Source organism: Mustela putorius, unplaced genomic scaffold, assembly GCF_011764305.1.
Source record: "Mustela putorius furo isolate JIRA1106 unplaced genomic scaffold, ASM1176430v1.1 tig00003836_pilon_pilon_pilon, whole genome shotgun sequence".
Taxonomy (NCBI): Eukaryota; Metazoa; Chordata; class Mammalia; order Carnivora; family Mustelidae; genus Mustela; species Mustela putorius.
In genome coordinates, this window is record NW_025421989.1 from 32,835,934 (window position 1) to 32,849,077 (window position 13,144).

Here is a 13,144-nt window from a genome sequence, read left to right on the forward strand (position 1 = left end):
TCCTCCTCTTTGATAGTCAGACCAGATGGTGTCACTCCCCCTAGTGGGCCTTTCCTACCTCTAGGGGTGGGTTAGGAGCCTTCCTGTGTGTTCCATGACAGCTCTACTTCCCCTCAGATAACTTAGTGCCTCCAGTTAGATCGTAAGCATTATGAAGGGAAGGGTTTTTTAAAACCTTAGCACCTACTACTGTACTTGGTATACAGTAGATGCTCAGTTACTACCTAAACAACGACCACATCCTTTGAGCCTTTTATTAGCCTCTTTGCCATCTTTCTAACATGATCAGCTTATAGTTACCCCGTTGTGCTTGTTTAGGTCTCTCTTGACACCAGTGTGGGACATTTTCTCTAATACTAACCACATTATTAAAAATAAAAACCAACGAATCTACAACAAAATCCCTCCCACTGGGAGGGATTGCCCACAGAATACAGTCCATGCTGCCTAAGTGGACTTGTAAAACCATCCATAACGTGAACCCAATCCACACTTCCATCTCCCTGTCCTGTTGGTTAGAACACTGCACTACGTCTTCATGCGGATTGTGTGCCGTGGCTCCAAATCTTTGCCCTTGTTGATCCTGGTGCCTAGAATGCTCTCTCTAACTCATTTTGGGCCTAGAGTTTCCTATGCATCCTGCAAAATCCTAAAGAAAGCCCTGCTTCTATCCCAGGCCTCTCCCAACTGTCTCCCTCAGGGAACTTCCACTTTTTTGATTCCTGTAGGGTTATTGACAACACCATTCAATTTAGGCTCCAACAGCATGATGAAATGTATGTCCTATGATGTATTGTTCACATGCACAAACTTTTCTCTCCCTTTCTAGACAGTACCTTCCTTAAGGTCAGGAATCTTGTTTAGCATTTATTTCATAGAACCCAAGGCCAGGACTGGTTACATAATTTGGGGGGGCCCAGCGCAAAGTGAAAATGCAGCCTTCTTTAAAAAACCAATTACTAACTTCAAGATGGTAACAGCAGAGTATTAAACCCAGCTTGAGGTCTTCTGGAGGCCCTTGGAGACTATATAGGTCACATACCCATGAAACAAGTCCTGCTTAGGGCTATGTATGCAGTAATCAATGATCACTTAAAAATGAATGGATACAGTGAATGAAAAAATGTGTAATTAACTAAGTTCAATTCTTTTAAAATCTTCTTTTAGCTTGTGGAAGACACTTTGTTCCTAGAACTGAAGAAGGACAATAGGCTATAGGTGACCATTGTCAGTAGTTGACCAGAAAGCCTTAGCTGAGAAGAGCTTTTGGTTATGTGTTAACCATAGGAAGTGTTAGAGAATAAATTCTAAAAGAGAACACAATCTTGACTCATACAAACATAAAATAAACATAGGTCAACAATTTTATTTAGCTCATTAATTAATGAAGGAGCCGGAAAGGTGTTAGAGCTGGTTTCAAAGGAAAATTACAGGAGCAGACATATTTACGAGCCATTGGGAGTGCCGACGTGGATTTGCTTACTAGATGCAAAACCAGCTGCTACCACAAAGGCTGAGGGAAGTCAAAACCACCTCTCCCAGAGAGAATGCGATTTTCTAGGAATAGGAATGATTTACATTACTATCAGTTGTCTACAAGGTAATTTCTGTCTCCACAGAGTTGTATAATAGCCTGGTGGAAAGACAGTGAGAGGCCAAGATAACCCTGATGGAAGTCCAGTCTTTCCCTCTTTAGGAGAGAGGTAGAGGCCGTGTGGGAGAGGGAGAGATCTGGTGTTACTAATCTCTCTGAATATGAGCATCTGGAACTTGGGGGAACTCATTTTCATGAATAGCTGTCGCTCCTCTTGTTTCTGTTCCCGCCTGTGTAATTGAGATTGCCTCTGCTGAGGGGGTTTGGAAGGCAGATGTCTTCCTTTGGAATAATCGAGTAGGGAAGGACTCGCTCCATGGCTGGAGTAGAAGTCTTGGCCAGGTCGTTTGGGATCATTGTTTTTTCTGGAAGGACTCCCAGTTTTGCCTGAAGAAAATGTGTATAGTTATAAGCACGTTAACAGTGGAAATGCCGAACCTCTGAGGGGGCATGGGCAGACTGTATAAACTCTTAGCCATTTCAAATAGCCAGATATGCCGAATGCTTAGCAGAGTATCCATCGTTAAATCTTAACCCATTTGTCAATTATGGGTTGTATCACTCTTGTTCTTGTTGCTCTGTCTCTGGGGGCCAATACCACGATACAATTCAAACAACTAAATCTCGCAGGTAAAATAAGACTAGAAGATTCTAGAGCACTGTTACTGAAAACGTGGTTTCCAGAAGGGCGCTTGTTAGAAAAACATAATCTCAGGCCTCACCTCAGACCCACCATATTAGCACGGGTGTTAGACACTGGTGATGTGTGAGCCTTTTACAGAGTGTTGGAGAAGTTCCCCGTAGGATAAGGCTCCAAAGTCACCTCTAATATCTCCAATGTTTTCACAGGAATTGCCTATCTGTTTGCCAAAGCTTATCTGGTTTCCAAAAAACCACAGTACCTGGACACCTGTATCCGGTGTGGGGAACTTACGTGGCAGAAGGGCCTGCTGAAGAAGGGGCCAGGGATTTGCCACGGGGTGGCCGGCAGCGCTTACGTCTTCCTGCTGCTCTACCGTCTCACCGGAAACTCCAAATACATCTACCGGGCGCAAAGGTCAGCTGATTGTCGCGTGGATTGTTCTTTGTTTTTTCCTAAACATGAATCGAATTCATGTTCTGAATAGGAGAGAGTCCCATGGTTTGGAAAGTGAAAAATGCGTCAACTGTGCACTCTAGCAATGTGCTTCGCTTTCGAGGTGACAGTGTTACCACTTTCTTAGTTCTCCTCTCAGAGATCCAGTGTGTATGTGTATACAAGTGAATAGGCGGGCTGTATATCTGAAGTTTTGTCCCTCTTTTTTTATACAAGTTGTAGCACCTTGCTATCTGAGCAGTCACCCTAGACCAGTACACGAGCAACTCTTCACTGTTACTGTTGTGTAATATTACATCATACGAATGACCCAGAGTTTAGTTACCAGGTCCTTGTAGAGGGATATGTGCATTATTTCCAATATTTTACGTTACAAATCATGCTGTCATGAATAACCTTGTATATATATCATTTTTCCCATGTATGGGTCCATCTGAAAGATAAAGCCCTAGAAATGGAATTGCTGGGCCAAAGGGTATGTATATTTGAGATTGTTTTTTATTTCACATGACATCTGTCCTCTTAACATTTTCTTTAAATATGTATTTATGTATTTGAGAGAGAACACGAGCAGGAGGGGCAGAGGGAGAGGGATAGAATCTTAAGCAGACTCTGCACTGAATGCGGAGACCCGTGCAGGGCTCGAACCCACAACTCTGAGATCGTGACCTGAGCCAAAACCAAGAGTTGAATGATTAACTGACTGTGCTCCCCAGGTGCCCCCCCTTAACATACTTTTAAGTGTTAGCTGTAGGCAGTGTTGTGCAGTGCATCTCTAGAATTCATTCATCTTGCACAGCTGAAACTTTATACCCATTGAGCAACAACTTTCCGTGTTCCCCCTCTGTCTCCAGTGTCTGGCTACCACCATTCTATTCTTGACTTCTATGAATTGGGCTAGTGTAGATACCTCATATAAGTGTTACCATGCAGTATTTGTCTTTTTTGTAACCTGCTTATTTCACTTACCATAATGTCCTCATGTAGAACAGTATCTGACACATAACTGCAATGTAAGTGTTCACTGTTATTATTACTAAAAATTAGAGTTCTATCACTTGAGACATTTCTCAATGCATAAATGCATGTCCATATATCTATGCATATATAACCATGTAAATATATATAAATATTAATAAGATCCTACTATTATGTATATATAATAGTACTATACATGTGATTTACAGTTAATGATTTTAAATTAACAATTTCCAAAGGACATCCTTCATTTCAGTTTCTGTAGATCTAGCTCATTGTTTAAATGACTGTACAGTTATTCATTATAGATGTACCATGATTAATTTCACCAGTCTTTAAGTAATGAACAGTTGGTACCTGTGTGATCTTTATAGATAACAAAAAAATTGTCCCAGATATCTAGTACATACATTTCTGTGTTCTTGTGCAAGCATTTCTTGTCACAGAAATTTTAGAATTGAAGTCATTAGACCCATTGGTATTCCTGGCCTATTCTTTTGCATATTTTTATCCTATTGTGATGCTTAGCTTGAGGATTGTAACTCTCTGTTACAATATATGCTGTGAACATTTTCCTATGTTGCCATTTCTCTTTCAACTTAGCTTGTGGTCTTTTGCCAGACCAAAATTTTGAGTATTTTTCTTGATAAACTTTCAAGATTTCCGGATTTTGTGCTATACTTAAAAAGACTGTTCCTACTCCAAGATTACAAAAACGTCAGTTTATTTGACTTTTAGTACCTTTGTGATTTTAACTTTTCACAAAAATAAACTTTATACCTCCTTCACTCATTTGTCCCACCCACTTAAAAGTTACCTTAACTTTCAAATCTTTGATTAATCTAGAACTTACTTTTTCTAATGGTGTTATCTGGGTATCTGTCTTTGTGTTTTTTAATGAAAAAACAAAACGTTCCAATAATATCTATTGACGAATTACCCCAATGATTTGAAATGTCAAATTTATCATAAGCTATTTATATAAATGTTTGTTTCTGGACTTGCCATATTTTATTATTCATTTTCTCTCATTCATTCTTCCCATTGTATTTTATTTTATTATTATTATTATTATTATTTTTAAAATATTTATTTATTTATTTGACAGGCAGATCACAAGTAGGCAGAGAAGCAGTCAGGGGTGGGGGGAAGCAGGGTCCCCGCTGCACAGAGAGCCCAATGCGGGGCTGGATCCCAGGACCCTGAGATCATGATCTGAGCCGAAGGCAGAGGCTTTAACCCACTGAGCGACCCAGGCACCCCCTTCACATTGTATTTTAGAATCAGTTTTCAGATTTAAAAATATTCTGTGGCCATTTGATTGGAATTTCAATAAATTTATATGTTACTTTAGGGAGAATTAACATCTTTAGAATATTGTTTTCCTATCCAGGAATGTGGTATGTTTTCCCTTTATTTAAGTTTTTAGAAATGTCATTTGGTAAGGTTTTGATCTCATGAAGAAGCTCTTGCATGTTTCTTGTTAATTTTATTCCTAGGTGTTTTATGTTTCCAGGTTTGTGAGCACAATCTTTATTGCAGTTTAGCAAGCTAAGATGCACTTCTTTCCTAGAAATCTGCATTGTTATAAATGTCTTAGTTTTGATAGATGTCATGATATATCTGGCCATCTTTCTGAACTCCATTACTGTTTCTATTAGATTTTCATTAGAGTCCATTGGGTTTTCTAAATAGATGGACATATTTGCAAGTAATTACAATTTTGTTACTTGCTTCTTCCTTTGTATTCTCCCCCACCTCCCCCATTGCATGGGTTGGAATCTCCATAAAAATGTTCATTAATGGAGGCAATAGTAATGATGATTTTATTAAGAATGCTTCCATGTTTCACCATGACCTTTGAAATTTGCTTCTTAGGATGTATATCGTGTCAGATTATGACACTCCTCTGTTTAGGAAAATCCAGTGGCTTCCCATATGACTCAGAGTAAAAGCCGAAGTCTGTCCTCTGAACAAAAGGCGCTACAGGATCTTGCCTCCCATTGCCTCTGTGATGTCATCGTCTACTCTTTTCCACCTAGTTCTTTCTACCACAGTGGCTTCCTGTTGGTTCTTTGAAGGTGCCAAGTGCAACCTACCTCACAGTCTTTGAAGTTTTGGTTCCCCCACCTGTAATGCTCCCTTTCCTAGGCACCTGAATTCATTCAGACCTTCACTCTAAAGTCATTTTCTCACAAAGGTTTTCCCAAGCCAACTTAGCTAATATTCAATGTGTATATATATACACACATGTATATATGTGCATATATATACACACCACATATATATATACACACACACTTATACATACATTTATTCCAGGTGATATATATATATTTTTTATATATGTATAAATATAAATATATATATGAAATACCCTTTATGACATTTTCCAGTAGGAACTAAAGGAAAAATACTAACATATGTCAGGCCTCCATTTGGAGCTTCATTGTTCAGGAATTCCTTTAACATATTTTCATTCATGGCTCCCTAATCTGTTTGGTTGCAGCCTGACCCTTTATTTCCCAAGTGTAGAAAAAGAAAGTCCTTTTGAATTCTGTCTAGACTAATGCAGTATCACCTTTGGGACTGGTTTCCTCAGAGATTGTCAGGCCCTAGAAAGCCTAGTAAAAAAGGACCAAAACAACCCCTCTATTTTTCTGGCAGACCCATCCTAGCTTACAGAGTTTTAGTTATGAGGTTCTGGGGCCCAGGGCCCTTCAGACAGGTTCCATTTTTCACTTCCAGGTAGAGCCTGAAAATGTGTGGGTCATATCTGAATATTTGTGGAACATTGCATTTAATTGCTTTAGTGTACTGAAATTTCCATTTTATTGTAATTCAAAGTTAAATATTCTATGGCCCAAACTGGGGAAACCTCCCAAATTTTGGCAGTTCCTAAAACACTAATGTCAGACTATATGTACCTTCCTGTAATAAACATTACTTGGTCACCGGTTGAAATGTATAGTTGGAGAAAAATAGTTGATAATGGTTTCAGTTTCTTCCATCATATTTAATTATTTAGGGTTTCTGCCTCTTCTTGAATTAATTTTTGTAGTGAATATATTTCTATAAAAGCTTTTAGTTCATATGGATTTTCAAATGTTTGATGTAAAACCTTAACAGTGTAGTTCCATGGTATTTTAAATTTCCCATGCCTGTGATTATGTACCTTTTTGCATTCCTAATGGTTTTCCTTTTTGGTCAGACACCAGCATTTTGTCTATGTCATTCAGCCTTTTAAGGAACTGGCTTTTGGTTTTGTTTATTGATTCTTTTTGTGCTTCATTTGCTTCTTCATTCATAGAAACTTTCTGCCTTTATTTTTTCTAGTGTTCCTTTCCTTTTGTATTTTCTACTGTTAAAAATGCTTCATTAGAATACCTTACATCTTTCTGATAATAACAATAATGAAATTCTCAGATGAATGAATTTCCCAGAGTTCAATTCTTGTCTAATCAATAGGTTTTGATATGTAATGTTCTCAGTGTCTATAGTTCTTTTTAGTTCTAGAATTACCATTCTGACTTCTATTTTGACAGCATTTTTTAGAAAATTGAATTTGCTAGCTTGAATTTTGCATCACTGGGTAGAATTGGGGAGCAATCATTTTCATCTTGTTTATCTTTTTTTAATTCAAATTCCATTAGTCATTTTCACTTGAATGGGATAACACACTATACCCGTCAGAACACAATGAAACTGCTACTCCCATATATTGCTGGTCTATTTACTCTTATAAAATGCTATATATCATTTAGAAATTATTTTGAAAAGCACAAAAAAGTGTTTATCATATTACATTAAGTAAAATGTAGGATACTAAATATTATACAGACTATAATTTCAATACTGTGCTAAATAAATCAAAGCTTAGGGGGGGAAAGGGTCAGGAGGAGAAAGAGCAAAATTAACTATGGGTTTCTTTTCAGGTACGGTGGAATGTTTGTCTCTGTTTCACAAACATTCCACTATGTTTATGTGAAAAACGATATTTACCATATATCAGATGCTTGCCATATGCTCAGAGCCTAATATATGGTATCTTTAATCTTTACAGGTCATCTTACACAACTCTGCAACTTCACCATTTTAAAGTCAGATTAAGAAATTTGCCAAAGGTCATATAACATGAAATTATCAGAGTTGGGGATCTCAGCTCCAAAGCCCTTCCTCTTTCTGCTCTACCAGGGCTTCGTAATCTAGGGTTTGTGAATTTACTTGAGAAAAGCCTTATATTTCAAACTGAAATGGAGCATTACCTTCAATTCTGGACGTGGGTAATAAGCCACAGGAGAATTAGTGCTAGCCGTGACTCTCACCAGTAGAAGTCACAGCTATTCTCATGCCGTATTGCTCTTGTTGCAGATATTATGAAATATATTTGACTCTCGTAACTACTAAAAATGTCAGCAGTTATTGGACTCACTGCGAGATCTTGTGCTTTAATGTGTTAATGAAGAATCCATATATTATTATTTCACAAATTTGGTTTTACAACTTTTGCTAACTGTGCCTTGATAGAACTAATTTCCTTGGGAATCATGTGTGTTTTATTTTCTGTATTTGAAGACTTTTTTTCTGGGAGGAGTACAGACTGTGAAATGATCCATGGCACCGGAAAGCTTATGGCTCCTTGAAGCTATACTTTGAAGTTTCATGGCATAATGACAAATTTCGAATTAACTCTCAAGAGACATCATCATTCTACTGTTTAAAATTTTAAACTCCATTTAAAAATTGTTGCATATTCAGGAAAACAGTTGAGAGAAAAATTGTACCGAACAGAATTGCAATATGTTTCCTGCTGACTTATTTTAAGCTGCTGTTGATAAATCCAAGAGCCCTAAAAAGATCAAATAAGTAATTACTCTTCATGGACGCCCCCCCCCAAAATACACTCACTCACACACACACACACACACACACTCACACAGTAGCAATAATCTAAATTTATGGCAGTATCAGCTCTCAGGCCTTACCCATCTGTGAGTTCCTCTGAATTGGTGATTGCGTCATTAACAGAAACCAATAGAGCAGGTCCGAAAAGACAGAACACAGGTCACAACACTTTCAAAGTTCTTAAGTACTATAAATGTTACTCATTGTAAAGAATTTGAATAGGATTTGTGGCAAATGCAGGTAGAAGAAAAAGGATCTTTCATTGAGAATCTGGAGGCTAGTGATTTGTTTTTAAGGCAGATGTCCTAAAAATAATCTATCTTGTAGCTGAGTTTGCTATTTGATGTCATGATTATAAAATGCTGCTCGCCTTTTCCCATTCATCTTATTCCTTTGTTTGCCCAAAGCACAGATTGTATAAAATCTTGCCCATTTATTTTCACAGTCTCTGCTCTCTGTCACATATAAATGAAACCTAGCTCAGAAATGATATGACTGCAGAAACACAGCGTATTTACTCTTTTAAAGGAACAGTCATACATCAGTTTGCTTCTATTCCAAGTAAATAAAAATATGGTTATTTATCTGTCTCTTTTACTTTTAATTATGAATGGCAGAAGGAATGAAATCCACAGAAAATACCAAACTGCTTTGCTTTGCAAACTCTGACAGTAGTTGAATTTGCTTGTCAACACAATTTGTTGTGAAACACACACAATTATATAACAGATCTTCTCTCTCTTTTTTTTTAAACAGAGAAAAAGTCTTTCTTGAAATATTAAGCAACTCAAGGCCAATAATCTGGAAACCCTCGTGTTAAAACTGTTCATATGTTCTTCTTCTTCTCATAGGTTTGCTGAGTTTTTATTTACGGAGGAATTCAAGGCTGGCTCTCATGTCCTTGAAAGTATATACAGCTTGTATGAGGGATTCTCCGGGACCGTGTGCTTTCTGATCGATCTGCTGCAGCCCAATCAGGCTGAGTTCCCTCTCTTCAGCGTCTTTGTCTAGAAGGCTCCATCTCCCACTGTGGCCCTGCAGAAGGTCCCTGAGATTTCCCGAGCCTACCCGAGGCAGTTTCCACATAAGCCACATTCAATGGTATCACAACCATGAGCCTTAACATTGCCGCCAGAAGGAAGGAAGGCAGGGAGAAGGCAGGTGAATGCAACATGATACCAGACGGAAGGAGGAACAGTTTGAGAACCTGCAGAATTAAGACCCCACAGCTCTTCTAAACACCGCAGAGACTTAAAGTTTCAGGGAATAGTTGTGAAACCAGAGATCAGAGGAAAAAAGGAAAGAGAAATCATCCGTTTTTCAGTTATGGCATAGAAAACAAAGCTGAAATGTGGACTATGTCGATAAGATGCCAGTACTTTTGCAATTGGAAAGAGAATTTGGCCATTTGTGGGTGCCCTCCACCCCTACATTCAGAAATAAACACAATAAAAAACCAAAGTAATTGCCCAGCTGCAAATTGCTAGGAAAGATAAAATGTCAGATTGCTGAAGGACAAAAAAGGAAACTCTTGGTTGTCCTAGGCCTTTACTTATTCAAATTCATGTTTTTACTGAATGGAGAAATTTGCAGATGAATCTCTATCTTTAATCATTATCTGGGCCCTTCAAAGGAAACATATCATAACCTTTTATTTTTGAAGATTTCGTTTTTAAGTAATCGCTATGCCCAGTGTGGGGCTCAAACTCACAAAACTCAGTTTAAGTCCTGAAATTTGAAGGGTCTAACATCTCTTTTGGGCCTAACATCTCTTTTCCTCGTTCCCTTTTCTTTCCTAAAGCTCAATTAGAATAGTAAAATTCATAGACTAGCAAATACTGTAGCAAGTGTTGCAGTCAAGTATTTTTCTCAATTTGAAATGTGAGCTGTGTCTTCTCTATTGTTAATTTGTATTAAAATGCTTATGTAATCCCTATGAAGCTATTAGCTGAACTGTAAAATACACTTGTGGCAAAAATTGCTCGTCTCAAAGATCAGGGTAGCCACTACAAAGTTATGTCGTTTCTGCCTTTCATGGAATACTAGGTCTCCTGGGACAGGCAGACCCTGGCTGAGAATGAGACCTAGTGATGGTGAAAAGAACATTGCCAAAGTTCATGCTGTTAGATTAAGAGATGAGTGAACTCGTTGGCTGATCGCCGTAGTCCTCAAGACACAGGCTCCACTAGAAACTGTCTACAGTCCCCACTGAGCCAAGCTGTCATATTAAATTCTACCCTGCTATAGACATGTAGAAATTGTAAAACTACTTCAGGTAAATAGGGGTTTTCAGAATACAGTAGGAACACCTGTCAGGTCAACGTGAGCTTACCCAGTTCCTAGAATTTGGTTACTGGCGATTTCATACATCGGAGTAAGGAGGGACTTGTGTGCCATACAAGATTTAAGAATTATTGAAATAGTCATCAAATATTTGCATATATGTGATAGATGAAAAATATATGTGTGTATTCTACATCTATCTCCATGTAAACCCAAACACTTATTAATTCAGTAATTCCTAACTTCTTGCTTTATAGATAAACTGGGAGGAGTTGGGAATACTCTGTTGCCTAAAATGTGTGTGTGTTTGTGTGTGTGTGTGTTGACATGTATGTGTGTGTGTGTGTGTGTGTGTGTGCATTTGTGCACACTTATTTTCCTGGGAAGAGGTTCTCTAGCATTTACAAGATTCTCAAAGAATCTGTTGGCGCTCATCAGAACAAGCAAGGACAAAATGGTTTTGAAAAACATGCACCTTTTTCATTTATTATTTCATTTTCATATCCTCAGATATAAATAGATGAAATTGGCTTCACTTGTTCATTTTGAAAATACTCAGGCTGGAGCAACATCACATAAATAACAGCTTCAGATGACTCTCAAAGCTGGGTTCTAGAAATTCTTTCAGGAATAGTCGAGGCCCTCTCAGAAAGCCTTAAGGCAAAATGCCTTCTGTGGAGTAGTCTCCTTTTGAAATGATAGTGGTATACCTGTTTTTCAGCATCTGGTTTCAATGCATTCTCTTTGGCCTCTAAAGGCTGAAAGTAATAAGCATCCAATATACCGGGCTTTGTGCAATACATGTTTTTTTCATCATCCGCCAAACCTTCAAGATGATTTAGGTAATTGATCCAAAGTCTCACAGCTGGGACAGGGCAGAATGAAAATTCAAATCCGGGGTTTCCCTTCACGAGTATGTTTGTTCAGTCTTCTAGACTAGAATCTGGGGATACAGCAGTAAACCAAAGTCCCTTCTGGAAGGCACCTTTGGTTTCTGTTTGCTGATCCTTTCACCGTTCATTTTGACACCTGAAATCTAAAGCCCTAAGAAGGGATAATGTAGTTTGACATATGAGTTTCATTTCTAGGAACTTCAGGACAACTGGACACATTCATCCTCGCCCACCCTCTTAAGGTCTAGCAGGGTAACCATGACATTGTGCTGACCCTTCCGAAAAGGCAACCCTTTTGTGTGTCAAATCCAAGCAAAGGCCATGTTTGAGTGTTTCTTTATGAGTTGACACCTGGCTAAATGAGAAACAAGGGTAAGCTTGTTTAGCACTTAAACATGCTGAAAGTTTTCATTTTCCTGAAAGAGTTGAATTGTAGCTTTTGCGAGACCCTCTTCTATCTTGTATTCTCAAGAAAAGGGAAAACACCCTTAAGTGTTGCAGTAGAAAGCATGGCATGTCACTTCTTATTTCCTTAACCAACTTGTTCCCTTCTAAGCAGTTACATCCTTTTTGGAATACGTGCTTAGGCAGGTTGCCTGGTGAAGGCTGCAGGGACATTTTCACCACCACTAGTGTAATTTTAACATTAGTTACTATATGTGACATGAATAGTTATAAACCCCGAAGGTAACAGTGGAAATATGTGAGGATAGACTGAAAGCATCTCTCCACAGTGGGGAGACTGGAATATACTTTAAGAATGGGAAGTTTTGGAGAATATTACAACTCTGTGAATTTGTTTCATTAACACAATTATGGACTTTCTCTTCCACACATACTCCCAAATATCATATATTTTGCCCAATCGCATTTCAGCCATCAGTTTTTACTTTTTTGCTCCATTTGTAACCTAATAACTGAGGTTCAACAAGCAGGTTTTTCAGCATAGATACCCTCTATGATTCTTCAGGCAACTGACGACACTACTAGGATAATAGTATTTACTTTCTGGTCATTTGAGAAACGGTCATTTTGTTGAACTGTGTTAAATAGCAACTCTTTCATGGCACTATATAATTAACTTCCTTTGACGCACTAAGATTTTAATCAAGGTAGTATTCAAATTGTTTCAATTCCTGTAGAGAACAAATCTCAATAATTTCAGTGCAACTTATGCAAGCTTGTGATTTATAACCATGCTGAGGAACACATAAAGGGAAAAAAACATTAGTATTGCAAAGAGCCTTCTCCACCTCACAGGGTTGTCCTGAGGATTGCCAATGATAAAAATGGATATAAAAGAGTTTTGTAACATGCAGGTCCTTTATGTATTTTAAAGGGAACCTAGGTAGGTTTTTTTAAAAAGTTTTTATTTATTTATTTGACAGAGAGAGA

At 38.0% G+C, this 13,144-nt stretch overlaps 1 protein-coding gene across 1 annotated transcript in view; it reads left to right on the forward strand.

Annotated features, from left to right (window-relative positions):
- Positions 1-13,144, forward strand: part of LANCL3 (LanC like 3) — a 105,634-nt gene extending 92,490 nt beyond the window's left edge. Inside the window, exons 4-5 of the mRNA XM_004754881.3 lie at positions 2,444-2,651; positions 9,425-13,144. Coding sequence (XP_004754938.1) covers positions 2,444-2,651; positions 9,425-9,584 — 368 coding nt within the window. The 3' untranslated portion in view covers positions 9,585-13,144. The remainder of the gene's footprint in view (positions 1-2,443; positions 2,652-9,424) is intronic.